This window comes from Ursus maritimus, unplaced genomic scaffold (assembly GCF_017311325.1).
Source record: "Ursus maritimus isolate PB19 unplaced genomic scaffold, ASM1731132v1 scaffold_12, whole genome shotgun sequence".
In the NCBI taxonomy this organism is placed as follows: domain Eukaryota; kingdom Metazoa; phylum Chordata; class Mammalia; order Carnivora; family Ursidae; genus Ursus; species Ursus maritimus.
In genome coordinates this window covers 27,798,781-27,814,121 of record NW_024423564.1, presented here as the reverse complement: position 1 = coordinate 27,814,121, position 15,341 = coordinate 27,798,781, and the positions used below count along the sequence as shown (strand labels likewise).

Sequence of the window (15,341 nt, the reverse complement as noted above, 5' to 3'; positions counted from 1 at the left end):
AAAGGTACACACAAAAGAGATTGATGAGAGTCTTGAGAAAGAGATCTTCACAGCACAGGCTTGAGAGAGGAGAATAGCAGGCAATACAGAAGGAGCACTAAGCCTTGCTTGACTCCTCTAGGAAATAAAAGGTTTCATAGCCTTCGCAGGCCAAGAAACATTGTTGCCCCTGGAGCACTGGGGGAACCATTACATCTAAGGAAGGGACAGGACTATATTGTGGGCCTAGGACTACAGCTGGTGGTCGGGTAGGAGCACTAAGAAAGTCAAACACTCCAGATCCAGGGACACATTGCAGCCTAAGACTGAGGCTTTATCAGAAAAATGGGGAACCCTTCTTCTGCCCCTCCAACTTCCTGTAACAAGTAACAGTGGAACACTCTGGAGACTGACTCTCTCTGAAGCGCTGTGTAAATGGAAGACCTAAAGACACTTAGAAAACCTGCTGGCAAACCAGCCCCCAATCTAAAAATAAGATAGTGCTAGAGGAATTTGAAGCCTGTGGTGCAATGAGGGTAACCACGGAAACAACAAACCTCAAACCCAGCCCAACTCCTGACTATATTAACTCAAATCCCCCACATTAAAGGCCTAGCAGAGGAAAAGGTATGCCCATTTCCAGGCATAAAAACTACTTACCTTAGTCTACTGTCCTACTCAAGATATTCAGTTTTCAACAAAAAATTACAAAGCATAGAAACAGGTAAGAAAAAACAAAACACTACCAAGAGACAAAGCAATCAACAGAATCAGCCTCACATATGACACAGATACCAAAATTACCTGACAGGGACTTTACAATAACTGTGATTAATATGCTCAAGGCTCCAACAGAAAAGTGAAAAACATGCAAGATCACACAGTTAATATCAGCAGAGAAATAAAAATTAAAAGAATCAAACAGAAATGCTAGAAATGAAAAACACAGTAATAGATGTGAAGAATGGCTTCAATGGTTCATCAGACAACTCGCAAAGTGGAAGAAAGAATCAGTGAACTTAATAATAAGTCAACAGAAATATTTAAGTCAACAGAAACTGAAACACAAAGAGAACAAATAATGAGGGGGAAAAAAAAGAATAGAACATCCAAGAGTTACTCTCAATATCAAATAATCTAACGTATGTGTAATGGGAATCCCAGGAGGAGAAAAGAGTATGGCTGGGACAGAAGAAATATTTGAAGAAAGAATAACCAAGAATTTTCCAAATTTCATGGTAGACACAAATCCAGAGGACCAAGAAACTCAGAGGAAAAAAAACAAAACAAAAAAGTACATCAAGTCATTTCATCTCCAAACTGCTAAAAACAAGACAGAAAACCTTCAGGGTAAGCAGAGGGACAAACATTACATGCAGGTGAACAAAAACAGAATGACAACAGAGTTCTGGCTTGCATGGTTTCAGACAAGAAGAATAACTTGAAGCGTTGAAGAAAAACAACAAAGAAAAACGACCCAGAATATAATATCCAGCAAATATGTATTTTAAAATTGGAGAAATACTCTCCCAAAGAAACAAAATTAAGAATCCACTGCTAGCTGACCAGCAGTAAAAGAAATGTTAAAGGAAGTTCTTCAAGCAGAAGGAACATGACACCAGACAGAAACATGGATCTGTACAAAAAAATAGAATGCTGAAATGGACTTGAAGAGAAAATAAACTTCATTAAAAATTTTTTAAAATTTCTCTGAAAGGTAACTGATTAAAGCAAAATTAGTAGCACATATGTCTGTACTATATGTAAAAGTAAAATATATGACAATAGCACAAAAGAAGAGGGAAGAACTGGGAATATACTGTTGTAAGGTCCTTATACTACATGTGAAGGGCACAATACTATTTGAAGACAAGCTGTGATTAGATGTATACTTAAAAACCTAAAGCAACCAGTAAAAAAAACAACAAAAAGTTAAGGAGTATAAATAAGTCAACTGCGTATTAAGGAGGGCACATATTGCATGGTGCACTGGGTGTTATACGCAAATAATGAATCATGGAACATTGCATCAAAAACTGGGGATGAACTGTATGGTGACTAATATAACAAAATAAAAATTATAAAAAATAAAATAGCCAATAAATAAATAAGTCAATTGCAGAGATAAAATGGAATTATAATAAATGCCCAAAATCCAAAAGAAACTAGAAGAATAAGAAAAGAAAGAAAGAACAGATGGAACAAAGAATAGCTAGCAAGGTGACAGATATTAATCCAAATTGAATCATTAAACATGGACTACATATGACACCTAAAAGAGAGTGAGACTGCATTTTTATAGCTTTATTGAGATATACACATCATAAAATTCACCTACTTAAAGTGTACCTATACTTCAGTGGTTTTAGTATATTCACAGAGTTGTACAACCATTTGTCTGTCAGACTGGATTTTTAAAAACATCCACTTATATGCAGTTTATCAGAGAGGTAATAAACAGGTTGAAATTAAAAAGATGGAAAAAGATATATAAGGCAAATACTAAACAATAATCAGCTTAGATAACTGTATTAAGACAAATGAAGGCCGGCCCGGAGCACAGAGTTGTAATGGCTCAGGACTCCTCTGAAGGCCTGAAAAGCTCTGTCCACTTCCTGCAAAATGCTGCTGCTGCCCCGGGGGGCTCAGCAGAAGCCCCTGAACATCTCTCCTCTCTCTCTGCCCTCTCCTCTGCCCATCTCGCTCTGTCTGTTTCTTCTTGGGGCGCCTGGGTGGCACAGCAGTTAAGCGTCTGCCTTCGGCTCAGGGCGTGATCCCGGCGTTATGGGATGGAGCCCCACATCAGGCTCCTCTGCTATGAGCCTGCTTCTTCCTCTCCCACTCCCCCTGCTTGTGTTCCCTCTCTCGCTGGCTGTCTCTATCTCTGTCGAATAAATAAATAAAATCTTTAAAAAAAAAAAAAAAAAGACAAATGAGACTAAATCAAAATGCATCCTGAAGGATAAAGAGGATCAGTACATAATAAGATTCATTTTACCATGAAAGAAATAACAATTATATATTTGTATGTTCCTCTAAAAGGGACTCAGAATATTTTAAGCCAAAAAAATTATAATTCTAAGCAAAAATAAACAGATCCACAATCACAATAGAAGATATCTACTAGTTAGTATTTGAAAGATAAGGTGACACACACAAAAACTAGAAAGGATACAGAACATACAAACAATACATTAAGAAACATTAAATAATTAAGAAGTTTGATCTAATATAAATAAGACTCTACAGACCACATTCTGTGACCACAAAGCAGTTTAGTTAAAATAACGACATAAATTACTAATGAATCAGAAAATCTATATATCTGGAAATATAAATGATACTTGTAAACAACTCGAGTCAAAGAAGCAATCAAAGGGAAAGTCAAAAACGTATGCAACTGAAGAATAAAAAATATATTAGAAAAGAAAACACACTAAAGTAGGAGTACAAAGAAAGGGGAAAAAGATGAAACCCAAGCAACACATAATTAAAGGATATATAAAGAACACAACTAAATTATACAAAAACAATGGTACAACATGGAGGACCAACAAAAATTAAAAACCCAGTCTTCAGAAATATCAATAAAAATAGCAAGCCTCTAAAAAATTGGCAAACTTCTCCAAGACTTATAAGAAAATTTTAAAAAGGCACAAAAAACATTATTAGAAATGAAAAAAAGAGACAAATATTGATTCAGTAAAAAGAAAAGATACTTCTTAAAAAACTACTCTGAACAGCTCTAAGTGATAAATCTGAAAATTCAGATGAAATGGACAGTCTCCTACGGAAGCGAATTTTATCAAACCAGACTCAAGAAAAAACAAACAACCTGTAAAGATCTATAACCTTAAATAAGTAGGATCGATAGTTACTATTTCCACAAAGCAAAACAAAAAGATAACACTGTTTAAAGGAATGGATTCCAGCAAATACTCAAGTAAGACGTAATTCTAATCTTACATAAAATTTTATAGAACAACAAAAGAAGATACAATACAGCCCAATTCATTCCATGAGCTTACTATAACCTTTGTTCTGAAACTAGGTAAGAGTCTCCCCAAAAGAAAAATCATAGTACATTTTAACGTAGGTATGAGAAATCCAAAATATTAAAAACCCGAATCCAGCCATGTGCATGTGGTGTGTCTCTGTATGTGTGCTCTATCACATACTTGTTTGTTGTTCAGTATTTTGAGAACTGTACCTCAATGTCACTGGTTGCTTTGCAATCCTATGTATTTTACTTCATGCATTAAAAAACATTATTTTGAGAAAGGGTCCAGAGGCTTCAGACTGCCAAAGGGGTTCGTGGTATAAAAAAAAAGATAAGAATCCCTGTCCTGAAGAAACTCTTAGAGCTATCCGCAAGGAAACATGTGCAAGAATGTTCAGAGCAGCACTATTGGTAAGAGCAAAAACTGGTACACAGAAAGAACAGCATGGCTCAATAAACTAAGGTGTACTCCCTAGGTGGTATTTTCTAAAAGGCACTAAAATGAAGGAACTGAAACTACATGTATCAACAAGGACAAATCTCTTGATATGGAGGCTCAATATGGACCATCATCAGTTCAAGCACTGGCATTTAGGAAAAAGTGCCTTATGCCATTCCTCTTCCAGCAAAAGCCATCCAAAATCACGCTTAATCAGGTACAATTCAAAATACAAATTCCTTAGGAAGCCTTTCCTTAAGCCATCTAGTTGGAATTAATTTTGCCCTCCTATTTTCCACAGCAGTTTCCACTGAGCTGTTTAATTACCAAGTTTCTAAATTATACATTTTTCTAATTTTATTGAGATATAATTGATATACAGCACCGTGTAAGTTTAAGGTGAACGGCATAATGACTTGACTTACATGTAGTGTGAAATGATTAGTTAATAACCATCATGTCATATAGCGAATTATATTAATTGTAGTTTGTGCATGCCTGATTTCTCAGGTGTTAAGTTCTCTGATGGCTGGACAGTGCTTTGTATTCAAAAGTTCTCAAAATGATGTTTGTGAATTTGATTCACTCATCACTCTTAAATAAAATCTGGGGCACCTGGGTGGCTCAGTCTGTTAAGTGTCAGCCTTCAGCTAAAGTCATGATCCCTGAATCCTGGGATCAAGCCCCTTGTCAGGCTCCCTGCTTAGTGGGGAGCCTCCTTATTCCTCTGCCTATTCCCCCTCCCCTGCTTGTGCTCTCTCATGCTCTCTCTCTCTCAAATAAGTAGATAAAGTCTTACAAAAAAAAAAAATAAATAAAATAAAAATTGAACATTGGCTTAAAAGCTGTTTACATCCTTAATATATACACAAAGATAAAATCTGTCATAAAAATAAAACTTCCCATTACAAAAGCTATATTTCTACTTTTCACAATTTTACTATTTTTAATTATAATGAAAAATACAAGAAAATAACTTTGAACAATGTAAAACAAGATATACTTAACCTAAAGGATTTATAGATTTGTTATCATGTTCAAGTTAGGATGATCATTTTGTACACAGGTATACAGAATGATACATGAGTTAACTATGCCCCCTACTGACTAAATATTTTGAAAACCAAATATTACAGAGAATACAGAATATGGTCCACACAAATGTACCACATAAAAATCAAATGTGGTTTATAATACAAATGAGTTCCGTAAAAAGGATTTTGCAGATCTTAAATCAAGTATGTTTAAGGTAGAATTTATTATAGAAAGGGGAGACTTGAGAAGAAAGAAGCATAATTTTGGAATTAACTGCTCAGAGTCACCAAATTACACATAAGAAAGCAGAATTCACATCACAGTCTACACCAATTGTTCTCAACCCGGGGCGATTCTGCCCCCAGGGGACATTTGGTAATGTGTGGAGATGCTTTTGGTCATCACAACCTGGGGTGGGGAGTACTGGGATCTAGTGGGTAGAGGACAGGAATGCTGGTAAACATCCTACAATGCACAGGACAGTCCACCTGGTTCAAAATCTTAATAGAGTCAAAAGATTGAGAAATTTTGTTCTACATGAATATTTCTTCTCAAGTTGTGCAACAAGGCAACAAAGTTAAATGTAATTTTAGGACTTGCTTAAACTTTGCTGAATGAGTCAAAGAAGACATTAAATCTCTGTTATCAAAGACTACAATTTTTAGCCCTTTTCCTTTGGGCTAGGAAATTACAGTCGAGACAGTTTCATATATCCATCTTTTAGCTCTATTCTAGGGATGATATAACCTGTGCATAAACTTTTGATCTGCTAATGATTTTTTTTTTTTTTTTTGAGAGAGAGAGAGAGCATGGTGGGGGCAGGAGGGTCAGAGAGAGAGGGATAGAGAGAATCTTGAGCGGGCTCCACACCCTCTGTGGAACCCAATTTGGGGCTTGATCTCATGACCCTGAGATCATGACCTGAGCTCATGACCTGAGCCAAAATCAAGAATCCAATTGTTTAACCAATTGAGCCACCCAGGTGCCCCATGCTAATGGTATTTTCTAAGCTACTGGGCTTTCTCATCATACCTGTGTTTCCATTTCCATCATCCTTTGTTTTATTTCTCTTATTTCTGCCTGAGTTTCAGCTTCTCTAAGTCGAATGGTCATCAGTTCATCCTGTAACTCATTCACAGCATTTTTCTTAGGTGGGTCTTTCCACCTTCCAGTAGTACGAGCTAAGTGGCGCTAAAAGACAAAAAAATTCTATTGCAACAAATATTCCCAGTATCAAAATAAGAGCTAACTTTCCTGGCACTTATTTCATGCCCAGTACTATATTTATCACTGTATATACATTATTTTATTTAATCTCCAGAAAACCTTAAAAAAGTTAGACACTATTATCGTCATGATACAGGTCAGAAAATGGAAATGGTGGTGATTAAGTAACTTCAGAAAGGTCGATATAGTCAATAAGTGGCAGATCTGGAATACAAGCTCAAATATAGTTCAAATCTGTTTATACTGTGGATTACTGTAAAGAATACAACTTTCACTCTAGAGATTTCCACATTTTTAATGAAATCCCAAGAAAAGAAAAAATGGGGCCATTCACGAATTAAGGAAGCAATATTAGGAGCGTTCTCAAAATATACATGGTGAAGCATCAGTTTTGTTTTGTTTTTAATTTCCAGTTTATTGCTGCCTGACACTTCTGGGGGGAAAAAAAAAGCTGTGGCAATGTTAAGGACTAATTTCAGTCTTTGCTAGATGTAGCCCCACCCCAAATTCAAACCAAAGTCACTATTCTGAAATGGTATGTAGTGTTTTTCTTTCCTCTCCCCTTTTTTGATCTGTCTTCTAGATTCTGGGTTTTTTTTGTTCCTTGTCAACACATTCCCTCATATGTGAATAAATTTGCAGGCATATAAATGCCTGATTTTGTGAGATAACCAATTTTCAAAAAAGTTTACAAATGTATAGACAAATTTATATTAGTGTCACCCTTCTGCTGTTTCATACTAACTAATGGATTTAATATCAACAGAAGAAATATGTCCTCTATAAAGGAAAATTTTCTTTTCATTCTTCAGGAGAAGTTATATAAATCACAATGATATATAAATCACTGAAGTTATATAAATCACAATAACAACAACATGACTTGAACTCTATTTTATCTTTTTTTTAATTAAATGAATTAAAACAGGAGAAACAGCTTAAAGGTACTTTCAACTTATAACTTCTCAGATTTTTACATTTAAAGAGTCTTTCTCATTTTAAACTCAAATCCTAGTGTTGATCATCAGCTACTTCAAACTCACACAAACTGGATATTCAGGTTTCACCTGCTTTTTAAAAAACATACAAAATATAATGATATTACCTGCCAGTGTTCCTCTAAATCCTTGACTTGTTGTCTAAGTTCTTTCAATCCCATAATAGCTTCTGCTTCTCTCAGTTTCACAGCAATGAGCTCTTCCTGAAGCCTTGCAATGTTATTCTCATCAGGAAAGGAGTTGTTTCTCTAAAGCAAGAGAAAATATAATTTGGAATTTTTAAATTTAAAGAATAAAATAAAACATATGTAGTACGAGCTATTTTGTCCCATAAGTAATTGTACTTAATTTTACAGTTTTACTGAGATATAAATCACAAACCATAAAACTTACCTTTTAATGTACAATAGTCAGTGGTTTTAACAGTACTCACAGTACAACCATCATCACAATCTAATCTCAGACATTTTAATCACCCCAAAATGAAACCCTACACCCATTAGCAGTCACTCCACATTTCCCCTCCCCCAGCCCCTGACAACTACTAGTCTACTTTCTGTCTGTGTGGATTTGTCTATTCTAGACATTTCATATCAGTGGAATCACACAATACGTGGCCTTTTATGACTAGCTTCTTTCACCTAGTGTGTTTTCAAGGTTCATCCCTTTTTATTGACAAATAATATTCCATTGTGTGTATATGCTACATTTTATTTATCCATTCATTAGCTGACAGAAATTTGGTTTTTTTCCCACTTTTTCGCTATTATGAAAATGCCATGAATGTTTGTGTAAAAGTGTTTGTGTGGACCTATATTTTTGATTCTCTTGAGTTTATACTAAGGAGCAGAATTGCTGGATCAGATGTTAACTCTGCACTTAACTTTTAAGAAACTCTCAAGCTTTCCAAAGCAGATTTACTGTTTTATATTTCCACCGGGAATATATGAGGGTAACTGTACTCAATCTTAAGGACATAAAAAGTCTAACTGTACTTTGCTTAATGGAACAGTAATCAGAGTTTTAAAGCAACATGATTAAAATGTTTTTCAACGTGGCAATAAGCATACTAACCTCTGATTAGGACTCCAAACAAAGCACAGATATAATTTGTATTTTGAAGATTTATGGAAAAGAATAGTCCAAAGCCTATTTTGTTATATTTTCTCAGCATGTCACTTTGGAAAGGAGTATAAAGTCTTTAAACATTAGTTATTATTTATATCAAGATTAAAAAATTAATACCAAAGTGATCTAAATATTTGCTTAAAGAGTACAAGATTTAGGACTAATCTCTACACTACTGAAAGACCCACCTTAGGACACAGGGTAGTCCTTATTACACTGCTCTGGGCCATGACCAAGAAATCCTAAATTAGGCCCTAGTAAAAGCTCCTTGGGTCAACTGAGGTACTACTAAGATTTCAAGTACTGAATCTATGAAATTTTATAACTCTAAAATATTTCATGGTAGGACATGAAGATTTTAGCCCACAGAGAACATGACTAAAGTTATTCTTGCCAACTACACACTTTTATGATAGACTAAATATTTTCTCAACTGAACACCGGAAATTTACTATATATGAGTAAAAAGAGAATCCTGCATGAAGAAATTAACCAGAGGAAGCATGAAGCCTTCTAATTTCTTTTCTACTCTATGACATGAATACCAACAATGCTATTTAAGAAATCCGTTTTTAAACTGGATCCAAGCACTTTTTTTTCTACCAAATATTCAAAACTGAAAGATCGAGATTCTTATCTACATTATGGTATCTAGAGTACTCCTAACTTAGAAACCAAATATCTGTTATGCACTTTTTTATAGCATTCTTGCTGGCCTTTTCTCAACAAATAGGAGAATAAATTCTCCAAAAATAATATAAAAATAGTGAACATATTTCTAGCAAAATTATTTCACTATTGATGGTAGTTATACCTGCTTTATTTCATTTAGAAACAGGAACAACTTGAGGCTCTCATGTTCATTATTTATAAGGCTTTGATTCAATAGCTAGATACTACCTAATAGTGAAAAGAACAAACTTAACATAGAGCCCAAGCCATCAATAATTTTATAGATGACAAAAAAGAGATTCAGAGTTTGTGATCTAGAACACAGACTCTCAAGTCTGAGAACTGTAAGAAACCCAAAAGCATTTCTAATTCTTAAAGTTCTTTAGTCACCTTGAAAAGAAGTAAATTAGCTTCTGTAAGTACACCTTAGGCTAAGATCTTCCCACAGATCCTGAGGTGTCTTATAGCAGCTTGGAAAGTTTTAACAGTAAAACTCAGATGAAATTTTTTCTGAAATGTTTATGTATTAAGTCATATCCTACCTCTTGCAGATGAAGATATAATATTTGAATACAACCCTTATTATGTATCCCCTAAGTTCCTTTTCTTCAATAATTAAATATTATTCATATCAAAATTATCCTAGTTATCTTCCTCTAAAAGGGCTCTAATCCCTTTTTTTTTAACCCTTAAAAAAGGGGCTTAGAGTAGTATGGCAACAACAAATAATTGAGAATCTTATTTTCTTTCTCTTTTCATCTCTTAGTAACTAATATATAAGGTTTCCAATATATAAAAACACCAAGTCCAATTTAACTGTTCAATAAGTACATCTATCACATGTTGCTTCTATTTTGGGAGTGACACTATTTATATTGTTCTCACCTTCTCTATATCCAGGACTTTATCCTGCATCTCCTTTAGCGCACACTGAGACTCAGCTTCACTCAGACGGGCTTGGACCAATTCCTTCTCTAATTGCAGCACAAAATCTTCATTATAGTTGGAATTGCATTTATGCTACAAGTTAGAGACATATAATGAAATTTCACAGAAGTATGAACATGTACATATAATATAAATAAATGCAATTACACAATATAGTTATTAAGGGCAACCAAATGTAAAAGTTCCATCTACTCACTACTTCTAGCCTATCTACTCCAAGTAACTTTCCAAGGAATAAAAAAGTCCAGGCTTGGTATCTATTGATGCCACACATTATTCTATGTTGGTAACTAGTTATGATACTAATCAAATCCAATTCACGGAAGATAAATATCTCCTTTTATCTGTCCATCCATCCAGACACTAAGAATTTGTTCTGACTCTAGACATGCCCTGTACAACAGTGTGGCCATTAGCCACAAGTGACTACCCAACACTTGAAATGTTGCTAGTCCAAATGAGAAAGGATGTAAGTGTAAATACAAACTGAATTTTGAAGACTTAATATGAAATAAATAGGCAAAATATCTCATTAATAGTCTTTACATTGATTACAGGTTGAAATAATATTTTACACACATTGAGTTTAAGAATATTAATTTCATCTGTAATTATTACTCCTTTTAACGTGGCATTTTAAAATGCATATGTGGCTCGCATTATATTGCTCTGGGACTGCACTGTCATACACTACGGAAATACATATTTACTGAAATAAAAATAAGGCATCCACAAGAATGTGAACCATCCTAAATCCCAACAGAATAAAAATGTCTTTGCTCTTCGAAATGTAGAGCTCTTCAATGATATGCATGAAAATCACTGCTGGAAACAAAGAAAAAGAAGATGCTGCACAAAGAAATTAACCACGGAAGCACGAAACCTTTCCATTTCCTTTCCTGCTCTTTAATGTGAATACCAATGCAGCCACTTAAGAAATCCCTTTTTAAACTAGTTTCTATAAAAAGCTATTCTAAAAAAGCAAAAAGACATCTAATTCACCATTATGTAAAACTTCCTTAAAAGAAACTATCAGATCACATTTAATTCACACAGTAAAGAAAAGAAACAACTCAAAATTCCCAAATAGTCACAGAGAATCATCTACTGAACTAGCTTGAGTAAAGAACAGTTCCTTTCATTCTTTAATACATTAGGAATAAGACTGATGTCAAAATAAAACTTTATTTAAAAACTATTAAATGTTTAATTAAAACATAATACTCCCTTGCTTTTTTTTAAATGAATAGTTGACTTATTAAACAAATGAGGACATTTTAATTCAATGTATTAGACATTATTTCTCCTAGGAATCTTCTGGTGCTATTAAAACAGTATTTCTTTTTTTTTTTAATAATAATTTTTATTATATTAGTCACCATACAGTAAAACAGTATTTCTATACATGGAGTACATCTGCAACAGGTATATCACTTTAGTAAATACTTACCTTACTAAATAGGGAAAAGGCACTCTTTTGGAATGACCACATCCAAAATGCAGGCGCCATAATTTTTGTTTAATGAGACCATGGTTATTTCATGAGTAATACTAGAATTTTTTGCCCTAGTGTAAAGCCCTGACACCTGTAGTCCTGGTTTGTTTGCCAAGATTCTATATTATGAGATCCCCAGGAAAATACCAAGCCCAGACAGCTCATATGAGAAAAAAATCACGGGATCTAGTAGAAACCATCTGATATAACCAAGCAGCAAAGAAAACCCCAAAAAAACTGTACTAATATTGGAAACACATTTTTATCAATAAAATTTACAAAACTTCTAATTGCCCTCTATTGTTCAAGGGCTAAATTCTAAATTCCATAGTTTACACATGTTATTTCTCCTTCCATATTTCCCATTGAGTTGAGGGTTGTTCTTCAATCTACTGTAAACTAGCTTTAGTTCTCAACCATATTGAAACTGCTCTCATCATTAACAACATCGATATGCAGTAATGATATAAAAACTCAATGGTAAGTAAGCTCTTTTATTCAGCTCTTACTTCCACTAGACAGTCTATGGAATTTAACACAACTGAACGGTCTTAAAACTTTTTAGATTTTGAGGTGCTACTCCTCCTTAATTCTACTACCTATCTTCTCTGCTGCCTCTGCCAATTCTATTACTTCATATAGATATGTATGACTATATGTACATGTGTATGTATCTACCTGTCCCTAGGGTTTCAATATTGTGTTTTCTGTCAATCTTTCTGTTTTCTTATTTTGTAGATTCATCCTATGTGACTTCAGCTACTATCTAACATAGTCTGTATGCATAAGCATAAAGTATTCAGAATGAACCTAACTTCACTAAGTCAATTCCACCCAATGATCAATCTTCTAAATGGCAATTAGCCCTGTCCAATTATATTCATATGCATTTTTACTGGACAAAAAGTGCTTTCATGGGAATCAGTTCTTAATATTCATACAGGCTCACTAAACAGAGATTCTGCATTTAGTGTTGCAACTTAGAGAGTCAGAAAAGGTTCTAGCATTTGTTTGGTTGGCTGAAACATGGACCATAAGGTGGCCCACAGTGAGTTTAATGTAGAGGAAGGGAAAAGTGATGACAAAGAAATCCATGGAAGATGGAGACAAACCTCTTTGAATGGGCTAAAAAACATGAAGACATTTATTTGTGCCCCATGGGAGTGCTCACCAAAGGGTGACCTCCACAGTGGATTTTAAAAATCAATTGGATAGGATGACCCATTTTGTGGATACCAGTCAGCCTCCTTCCTCAGCCACCCATCACTATCCAATAGGCTTATGAACAAAGCAGCCATGGTGGGAGGGATGGAGGTTATGCGTGGTGGGCTCAGCAACACAGACGTCCATTCACTGAGGTTATTTATAGCCACTGCTAAGAGTCCAATCTGCCAGCAGCAAAGACCAAGCCCCTTCTATGACATCATTCCCTGGGGTGACTAGACAGCTATCTGGTGGAAGGTTGCTTACACTTCATCATGGAAGGCGCAGCATTTTGTTCTTACTGGAATAGTTACTTACTCTGGATATGGATTTGCCCTCCCCTGCACATAAATGCTTTTGTCAAAACAACTATCTATGGACTCACAGAAGGCCTTATCCGTTGTCATGGTATTCCACAAAGGATTGCTTCTGATCAAAAAATTCACCTAATATCAAAAGAATTGTAACAATGGGCCCATGCTAATGGAACTCACTAGTTTTGCCATGTTTCCTAACATTCTGAAGCAGCTGACTTGATAGAATGGCGGAATGACCTACTGAAGACTAAATTACAGTGCAAATGGCAATATCTTGCAGGGCTGGGGCAAGGTTCTCCAGAATGATGAATGTGCTCTGAATCAGTGTCCAATATATGGTGCCTTTTCTCCCGTAATCAAAATTCAAAAATCCAGGAATCGAGAGGTGGAAATGAAGAATATGTGTGGAACAATGAAGATCCTTTAGAGTATCTCTTAGTTATTATCATGCCCTGTGATTAAAGTCAATGAAAAATTATGAAGTATTACTAATGGTCCAGACTCCTCAGGAATGAAGGTCTGGGTTTCCTCATCAGACAAAGAATCAGTTGAAGTGCTTGTTGAAAGCATAGGGAATAGAGTAGGTAGTGGAAGATGGCAGTTATCAACAGTAGCTATGACCACATAACAGAAATGAGGACTGGAACTGTCATATGTATTTCCTTCTAATTTTGTTATGTGTGTATGTGTGTTTTCTTTCCTCTTTTATTTCCTTATATATAAGATGCATTGACTTTATATCAAAGTATTTAACTACTGTTAATTTTACATCACAATATTTAAGTTATAAGACATCAAGAAACATCACTGAAAGACTCTTCTGGGGAAGGCAGTAGTGCATTTTCAGTTGTGCACAGGCTAACTGTATCATGTTAGGCAGAATTATGACCTTGTTGTCTTTATGTGGAGACTAAGCATGGTTTAAGGAGATGCACATGGTTGCCAAGTTGACAAAGGTTGGACTTATGATGGTTAATTTTGTGTCAACTTGACTAGGCCATGGGGCCCAGATTAAACATTACTTCTGGGTGTGTCTGAGGGTATTTTCAGATGACTCAGTAGATTGCCCTACCAATGTGGGTGGGCATCATCCATTCCATTGAAGGCTAGAATAGAACAAAAAGTGGAGGAAGGGAAGATTCACTTCCTGCCTGCCTGCCTGCTTGAGCTGGGATATGGTTCTTCTCCTACCCTTGCACTGGAATTTATACCATCAGTTTCCCTGGCCTTTGAACTTTAGAATTATTCCACTAGCTTTGCCAGGTCTCCAGACTGCAGATGGCAGACATGGGACTTTTCGGCCTTCATTAACGGCACGAGCCATTTACTCTCAATAAAACCTTGTGTGTGTTTGTGTGTGTGTGTTTCCCCTACTGATTCTGTGTCTTTGGAGAACCTGACTAATGTACGATAAATTTTACAAATAAGATTAAATTTAGGGGTGCCTGGGTGGCTCAGTCGTTAAGCATCTGCCTTCGGCTCAGGACATGATCCCAGGGTCCTGGGATCGAGCCCCACATCAGGCTCGCTGCTCTGCTGGGAGCCTGCTTCTTCCTCTCCCACTCCCCCTGCTTGTGTTCCTTCTCTCACTGGCTGTCTCTCTGTCAAATAAATAAATAAAATCTTAAAAAAAAAAGATTAAATTTAGTGATTTAGAAGTTTTATTTTTGTCTGAGTTTTGGTCCATTTCAAATTTGACCCATTAGAGTTTCTGCAACTGAATCCTTTTTTGGTCATTATTTCTACCATTTCCAATTTTCTTGGTTCAAAATTTTTTTGTTCAAATTTTTGCAGATCTCAATATAGTCGGGAAGTGATACTTCTGTCAATGTTTAGTCTATTAAAAATTTTGCCATGTCAGTTTTAGCTCTAAGTTTTGGTTTTTATTACTAGCAGCCTA

General features: G+C 35.3%; 1 protein-coding gene across 2 annotated transcripts in view; it reads right to left on the bottom strand.

Moving 5' to 3' along the window:
• The window catches only part of EVI5 (ecotropic viral integration site 5), a 191,778-nt gene that overhangs the window by 69,760 nt on the left and 106,677 nt on the right, over positions 1-15,341 (bottom strand). For both annotated transcript variants that reach the window (XM_040627036.1, XM_040627037.1), the window contains 3 exons: positions 10,364-10,498; positions 7,786-7,926; positions 6,486-6,644 (listed from right to left, as the gene is read on the bottom strand). In XM_040627036.1, coding sequence (XP_040482970.1) covers positions 6,486-6,644; positions 7,786-7,926; positions 10,364-10,498 — 435 coding nt within the window. The remainder of the gene's footprint in view (positions 1-6,485; positions 6,645-7,785; positions 7,927-10,363; positions 10,499-15,341) is intronic.